This window comes from Halyomorpha halys, unplaced genomic scaffold (genome assembly GCF_000696795.3).
Source record: "Halyomorpha halys isolate HHAL.00 unplaced genomic scaffold, Hhal_1.1 Scaffold29.1, whole genome shotgun sequence".
Classification (NCBI taxonomy): domain Eukaryota; kingdom Metazoa; phylum Arthropoda; class Insecta; order Hemiptera; family Pentatomidae; genus Halyomorpha; species Halyomorpha halys.
In genome coordinates, this window is record NW_027115892.1 from 579356 (window position 1) to 588117 (window position 8762).

The 8762-nt window shown below is 30.4% G+C and overlaps 1 protein-coding gene across 1 annotated transcript in view; it reads right to left on the reverse strand.

Annotated features, from left to right (window-relative positions):
• The window catches only part of LOC136797136 (odorant receptor 30a-like), a 42506-nt gene extending 36291 nt beyond the window's left edge, over window positions 1-6215 (reverse strand). Inside the window, exons 1-3 of the mRNA XM_067052853.1 lie at window positions 6075-6215; window positions 4054-4334; window positions 734-1232 (exon numbers count right to left, since the gene is read on the reverse strand). Of these exons, the coding sequence (XP_066908954.1) occupies window positions 734-1232; window positions 4054-4333 (779 nt within the window). The 5' untranslated portion in view covers window position 4334; window positions 6075-6215. The remainder of the gene's footprint in view (window positions 1-733; window positions 1233-4053; window positions 4335-6074) is intronic.
• Window positions 6216-8762: the final 2547 nt, after the last annotated feature.

Below are 8762 nucleotides of genomic sequence, written 5' to 3' on the forward strand. Positions count from 1 at the left end.
TATATATATATATACCTGTCATGACTGTGACTATCAAATAGATACACCATAGTAGTAGCTAATACATTTGCCGAAAGGTCTGAAACTCTACGATAGTTCACTGTCAAGGCGTATGCCTGTCATTATTAAAGTGACAGTTACTTCACTGACTTTAGTTGTACTATTAACGATTACGCCTAACCCAATGCGACATGACAGTAACTATTAAATAGTTATACCATAGTAATGGCTAAGGCGTTTGCCATACATGTGATAGTTAACGTGGCAGTTGCTTCACTGACTTTACTTGTACTATAACTATCACGCCAGAGCTAATGCGAATATACATCATGACTGTCACAGTCATACAGTTATATTTGTAACTATTCTCCAAGAGCGGATAAAGTTGCAGGTGTTCGTCGGGTGAAACGGGTATTTTCAAGCCGCTAAGCGGGTATTTTTTGTCAGAAGAATCGGCAGCACTGGTAAATAATTAAGTGTCCATAACAGAGCAATTGACATCTCCAATTATATATTACTGCCTTATATAGATCAATAATTATTTTAATCTCATATATATGTAAAATTAATAATTTCTAACAAAAACTATTTCTTACAATACTGAAATTTGTTTGGATATGTACCGGAACCAACTACAACCTAGTAAAAATCATATATAAAAAGCTAGCGACTAATATGGATTAATTATATTGGCTGATTACAAGCTGTTATTGTTTTATAATTTTTTCCTTACCCAATAATTTCAGAGTGATGTTGAGCACACATCCTAACACATTCCTTGTAGCAGAAGGACAGGATCCTCGCGTATGGCTCTCCTTGAGAACGCTTTAGGCTCTTCGCCATTTCATGGGCCCTTTCTTCGACCGTCTTCAAGGCGTACTTTAGCAACTTCACCTCAGCTGCAATGTGGCTATACGAGATGTAAAAAAGTACACCTCCCCCAAAAGCCATAAAAGTCATACTTATTATGAGGTACACCTGCCACAGGAGCATCGTGATTTGCCAAAAGAAGTTGTTTTGGTCGAATGGGGTCCAACAAGGAAAGAGGTAGACAACTTCCCTCTGTATGATTCCTAACAGCGCGGTCAGTCCGAGGAGGTTGATTGTGGAATAGTATATGAGGTACTCGATAGTCTTGAAGAATCCTTTCAATGTCTCAGCTCTCTTGTTCTCAACTTCATCAAGTTTTTTTCTCATAATAGAACTTCGGTAGTCGAAGCTGCAACAGCTACCTGAAATGCAAATAAAAATATACTCAAAATAAACAACATATTGCCCTAGCAGAAATAAACTCAAATGAAATCAGCATAGCTGACGGAGTGGCTTGTTTCGGCCTAGTAACAGGACATGATTTGCTCAAAGAATACCTCCAACAAATATGCTTCCTATATTCACCAACATGCCATCTATATAACATGGATCATATTTTATCGTGTATAGGCCTAAAAAATATTCAACAAGATGCAAACTACCTCAAAGCAAAAGTAAACTTATATTGGGCTAGGAGAGTGAAAATGGCTACTTCTACTTCCAGTGGCGTAGGGGGAAAAAAACTTAGATACAATCCCAACAGACGTGTTAAAAGATCATTAAAAAAGAACCTGAACAATTCTGTTGCTAATTTGACCAAAGCAATTATCCTACCTAATTCATTTTGTTAATTACAGAGATAGAAGAGTTCATACCCTACTCAAATTAGTCATGAATTTCTGTTGTTTAATACGGGGAATAAGATAAAAATAGAAATATTGGTGCTTCACCATTGCACTCACTATTTCATAGCAGTTTTTTTTTTCTACTTAAAGAAATGGAAATAAGATTATTTTAAATGGATTGTGATAACATTAATCATTTCTTTTTCTAAAAACATCATATGATTTTGATTTGTTTTGAAATGTTTTTAAACATGCTTCCACGATTCTTTATTGACCTTTGTTTAGTAGTTTACAAAAAACATTATCTAATTTTAATACATTTACAATTAGTCATTTACATTACAATTAGATTGTCAGTTTACATTGACAATCATCCTATACCACAAACAAACACAGTAACTTATTTAGGACAGAAGGTTGACATGGGGCCCACAGATCAAGACAAAACGTAAAACGCTAAATTTCAGACTGAGACGATTATATTCTATACTACACAGACCTTCTAAATTATCACTCAGACAGAAACTTAACGTATACAATTACCTACTAAAACCCATGTGGACTTACGCCTGCCAAATTTATGGATCTACTAAAAAGACACAGATTCAGAAAATACAATCTTTTCAATTTTTAAGATTAGTAACGAACTCAGCACTCACGTTCATTCACGCCGACCTACGCGTTCCGACTGTAACGGACCACTTTCATATGACTAATAAACGGTTTCAAAACACGCTACATGGCCATTTCAATACATTTATATGACCAATGGCAACACATGACATTCCTGACCTAACTCTGCGTAGGCTGAAGAGGAGTCGGATGCGGGACCTCCTAGTGTAATAAAATAATTTACTAAACGTCAGGAGGATGCACCACTGGGTGCTATCTCCCTCATGCCAACTCATGCCATGCCTGGATAGATTATCTCATTTGCTGGTTGAAAAGTACATTTACAGGAGCAATTAAAAAAAATAAAAGATAAAAATTAATACAGAACCATAAAATATAATTTAATTAAAAAAATCATTATAGAAATTTTGGAAGATCGTTGATCGATTGTATGTAATAATAAAAGAAAATGACTATGCCCTCTCATAATCAACTGTTAAAAAATATATATAATATAAGTTATATCAACCATGTAAGGCCCACCAGGCCGATCTGGTATAAAATAAAATAATATAAAAAAAAAGAAATAAAAGAAAGATGGTCCGAGTTCGGTCAAAGACAAGACTCAAATAGTCATAAATATATTTACATTGAGCCAATATTTCTCCTTAAGTTGCAGGGCTTCATCAGGGCTAAAAAAGATACAAACACTTAAAATTAGGTGAAAAAGTAATCAAATAAATAACAAAAAAATAATTTTATTTAGGTGTTGATAACATGATAATTTCTATAAAAGTTAACAATGTAAATTAAAGGAAGTAAAAAAAGATGTACAGTGAAGAGTAAAATTGAATTAGAATAAAAAAAAAAAAAAAAGGTCTTAGGCAATTAATTTAAATGGAAATAATAATAGAAATACAAACTAAATTTATTAATTATCTATAACCTTTTTGTTATTCTTATTTTATTTTACGTTTCAATGTATTTCTTTTTTTATTTTCTTTAATTTACATTATTCATTTCTATAGAAATTACCATAATTAGCAATACCTTGATGAAGGCCTGCAACGTGGCCCGACACAATGGCTCACCTTAAATAATTTTATGACTATTTGAGTCTTCTTATGGACCGCACCTAGATCTATTTTTTGTAGAAATTTATATATCAGATCTTCTTTAAAATAAAAAAATAATTAATAAATCTAACGGTTTAAAGACCAGACTCGATGTAACATTGGTTCTACGTCACGCAGCCTCCAGTTTATTACCACCACCCAATATCACACAAAAAAAAATACAGAACATACTTGGGATTAGTTTTTGACAGAGGTTTATTATGGGGCTAAGAATAAACGTAAAACGATGAATTTCACACGGTAATAATTATTGGCTTAAACCCATATAGACTTAGGCTTGCCAAATTTATGAACCTGCGAAAAAGTCATACATCCACAAAATATGAATTACGTTTCAAACGTTTCCCTTCACACCAGCCTACGCATTTCCAATATAACTAACAACATGCCTGTGTTCTACAAACAGTTTCATGACAAATTACATATATATCTTAATGAATATGTAAAAAAGTTACGACTCACATTCCTAATGTAACTAGGCGAAGGTTGAAATAGGAGTTGAATGAAGGACCTCAAAGCCTGACAATATAGTTTAGTTGAAGGTCTGGATGATACACCGTTGGGTGCTGTCTCCATCATGCCTACCCATTTGATGTCTATATATTGGAAATCATTTACTTAGTGTTTCACAAATTTATTTATTTATTTACCATCAACTATCGTGCGCAACGTGACAGGGGCGAGATAACCAGAGACACAGGCGACAGGTACGGAGGCGCACGCACCCAAGTTGTAGGCTGCCCCTGCCAGATCTTCAGGGCTGTTTCGAAAATGGTAGATAGAATAGGCTAAGACGCAACATGCTAGCGTTGAGTTTATAAAGGTTGTGAGAGAGTGTAGTTTATACGACAGGATGATGTTTGCAAGTGATAGTAGCAGTCGTATCTTTCGTGAGGCATCTTCTATGACATCTAACTTTATATTCGCCATTCTAAAACAAACAAGACATTCATATTTTCATTATCTAGAAATAAACGCATAATCTGTTCTTAAAAAAGAAGGTTTGAAAAAATTTTTATCCCAATCGTGAAAAACATTGCAGACTGATTACTATACACCCTTTTACTATTGTAATAAAACATGTAAAAGTGGCAATGTTAAAAAAGCAAAATAAGTTATACAAATGATTCAACACCTCTCAAAAGGGACTGAAAATATTTTGTCAATAAACACAAAATTAGTGGTTTTTAAAAAAAAAGTGTCGATTTGATTTAGAATTGGACGTATTTCAAAGATAGTACTGTAGACTGCAGTTACTGTCTTTATTGAGGTCGTCCTATAGACTTTCATCAAACATCTAAAGTTGTTACAAATTAACACCAAGTTTATGAAGAATCTCACAGACAAAATAAAAATAAAACTTTTTTGTCAGAGGGGCTACATCATTCGATTATTCAATGGTTGTAGCGACGTAGGATTTGAATAAAATGCAAAGGAGTTAACATACGAACGTTTATCTGAACAATGGAGATTGGAAGAAAAAAATCCTTCAAATAAATTTGAAATTTTTTAATTTTTAATTTCCTCAAAAAATGGTATTTAAAGTTTTCATACGACCCGAAAAACAAATATGATTTGCTTTTTCTTAAAAAAAAAAAAAAATAGTTTGCTTTACTTGAAGCAATTCTTATTTATTACTTTTATTATTTTTTTAAAAATATAAATTGATTGGTATTTAATAACCGTGAAAAAGACGTATAATTTCTACTCTATGCTCAAAAAAGGTTTAATTTTTCTCATATTTTTTACCGGAGAAATCGAAAATTTTACTAGCTTCAAACCTTCCCATGGTGACAGGAAACATTTTGAAAAAAACAGTAAGTCGGTCCAATATTTCAAAAGTTGACTGTGGACAAATATTGAACCATTCCCTTTTCTATCTATAGATTATGTTGAAAAATAAATAAAGTGAGTAAATTATTATGATGAAATTTAATTTTAATAAATCTCATTGCCATTGATCCTAAGCATTAAAGGCAAAAACGATAAATTTATTTGAAAAGCTGATTTAATTGAACCTCGATCGTTAATTAGAAAGAACAATAAATAAAATAGATATAGCTTTTTTAATTTCATGTTCATTATTAAAATTTGTATACATTATAAATGATGGAGATTGTGATTATGATAATTATTCTTTAAAAAAAAGCATTATTAGTTGATATGTTTCTGTTTTGACTCAATTTAGAAATGTATTGAAAATATTCGAAAATACAAAATATTAATAAGATGTAAGTGATATATCAATTGTGTATAAGTTATCCTAATAAAGTCTTCAGTAATTTATGCCATACAATTGTATATATTTTTTATTTTTAGTGTTCCTGTAGCATGTAACCGTTGAGATTTTTTTAAGGATATTAAATCAAAATAATATTGTATATAATTTCACCGTAATCTAATATAAATTTCAGACATACAATTTGCATAGTTCATATTTTTCATCCATTGTATAATGTACCCCTAAATTCTGGCTTATTGCTATTTTTTAATTTTATTTATAACTGTATTTGACTTTCAAAAAAATTAAGGTTACTTTCAGTAGAAAATAAATACAAAACAACTTCAAATAAATACATTAAAAAAAAAGTTTCAAGAAAAAATAGTAACAAACTTACTGAACAGAGTTAATTTTGGGGCAAAACATATTTTTAATCTGTTTTACACTCACCTTGATATTCGAAATTCAAAAACATCAAAATGTAATCGACCAGCTTTAGTGTAGTTTAACGCCTAAAAAATGTATTATGTAAGCCAAACAGTTACACGAATATAAATACAAATTTGTTTTAAAGTTTTTAGTCTGACTTTGGCTGTCAGCCTTTTAGGAATGTTAAACGGATCTGAGAACTCAGTTTATATATAATCCGCTGGAAGGACATGATTTAAAATTTAAGATCTGATAAAATATGAATTAGCATGCTTCATGATTTTTCCTCCCACAGCACGAAAGCTAAGATTTGGAATTGATTTATATATGGAACTCATTAGTCAAAGGATTGGAGAGGATATCATTACATTAGCAATGCAGCAGCTACTAAAATTCCTGGCTAAGGTCTTCCAGAACTACTATAGCATTAATTTAGATTAGATATCTTTATTGTTATTAGGAAAGGGCGTCCGATTTATAATTTCCAAATAATGGACTATGTTCATCGAAATCGATCCTTCTCCCTTAAATATGAATACTATCAGAATGCATTGATTGGCTGGATTGCTGAATTTAGGGGGTGGCTGTGAAAAATCAGGTAAGTCTATATTGAATAAACCATGTTTTAAAATACTCTTTTTCAACATTATATTTTTTCATAATATAATAAAAGTTCAATTCGTAATTAAATAAATTTAACTTCCACATAGCTTTCATTTAAAATATATCTGTTTTTCTTATGAGTTTTCTTTGTTTCTTATACATTTTTGTTTAATTTCAGAAACAGTGAGATAAGAAATTCTTTATATAAGAACAAGCTATGCTGTCCAAATACCATGGGTTGTAATCAGTACTTAGCATACTAATCAGTCCTATAATAAAATATGAATACTAATATTTATTTTTTTATCATAAATACATATCATAATATACATAAAAATATATATTTTATATTTGTATGTATTTTTTTATTCATTTATTCGATTTGTTCTTCCTTCTCTTCCCTTCTTACTTTTTTCTTCTTAATTGCATATTTGTTTTAATTCGTTGTATTTCCCTTTTATTCATCTCATAGTTCCCCCTTGGACTTAATGTGTTATTAGAATGGTATTTCAATTTATGGACTCATCAAATTTTCATTAAAACTCTCGGAAAGCACACTTATAAAAAATAAAATAAAAACGTAGTTATAAATAAAAAAAATTGAATAATCGAAAATAAATTAATTGTAGTAGTAAAGTTGAAAAAATAAATAAGTTAAATACTAATAAATAAGTTAAAAACGCAAAATAGATTAAAAAAAAAAAAACATTTCTCGGACTGGTACAAACATTCTGCGACAGATGCAGAATAACATTTGAAGTTATAAATAAGATAGTTCACTAAAAATTATCCACAAAATTGAATAGTAGTAGGTGTCTAATTTTTTGGAGGATAGTAGAAATCAGTTTGTTATTCAAGTAATATAATGAAAAGAGAATAAAAAAACATATGCAATTGAGGGATTTGCAGCAAGAAGGAGGTTGCATTCTTCAAAATTTTGGTTGATTGAAAAAAATAAGTTTTTAAGATAATGTTTGGTAATTAGCTGCTACAAAAATCAAAAAAAAAAAATTCTAATCATTATTTTTAGTGTATTGAAAAATAAAACTTTTATTAGCTGCAACTCACAATTTTTTTTTTTAGGATATAAGAACAAATAATAGAGGAGGGGTAACTTGGTATTTGTAGATATTATATTTTACATTCAAGTACGAGTTCCTTTTATCTTGTTATGACAGATACCATGTTTTACAATTTTTGAGACACTCGATCGTTAAACATGATGGCTGATATTGAGTGTAATTTGATGTTACGTTACCTTGTAAACATGTTTTAACATGGCAGTAGATTCACTACTGCTACATGTATTGCCTACATAGTAACAAGGCTACGACAGTAGATTCTGTCGTGATGGTCCTACTGGATGTATAACATGGTAACTGCCGTAAGTACCTAGTTCGCCTTAACACAAATTTTGTAAGATTTGTAAGTCATAAATAAATAAGTTATACATTATGCATTAAGAATATATTTTACCAAGTCCATACTTGACTCATAGTTAAAGAAATATAAATTAAAAATCTAATTTTGTCAAGTATATTATATAACGAAGATGCTGTAAAACATGGTACCTACTTTACTTGCCATGTTTTACTTTAAATAAGTCAACAAGTACAGTCATATTTTTTCATCTCTAATTAGGAGTAACGTGGATCTAATCTGTTACTGTATGTGTATGCACTCAAACACCAAACCATACTTCGGGTCTTGAGTATTGCTATAACTAAAAGAGCTCTAGTCTGAACTATTACGGACATTGAAAATAATGGATTTAATTTTTTATCATTAAATTAACATTAAAAACAACCTGCGTCAGGCAGCCATCTTTGGCAGTTACCATGTTTTATTTTTTTACCTACAACCGGATCTCATTTACCATAACTTACTACAAATATTATAGTCATAAAAAAAATAACAGAAATTTCCAACAAATTTATATAAAAAACTGTGAAATTAGCTTTAAGGAATCAGATATTTCAAAAACATCAAATAACAAAAATGCCAAATTTATTTTTATGTCCTTTTTCTATGTTTTACGACCAAATACCTGATTTAACACTTCCAGATTTGTCTTTCCTCTTCGTTTAAAAAAAAAATTCTTTACAT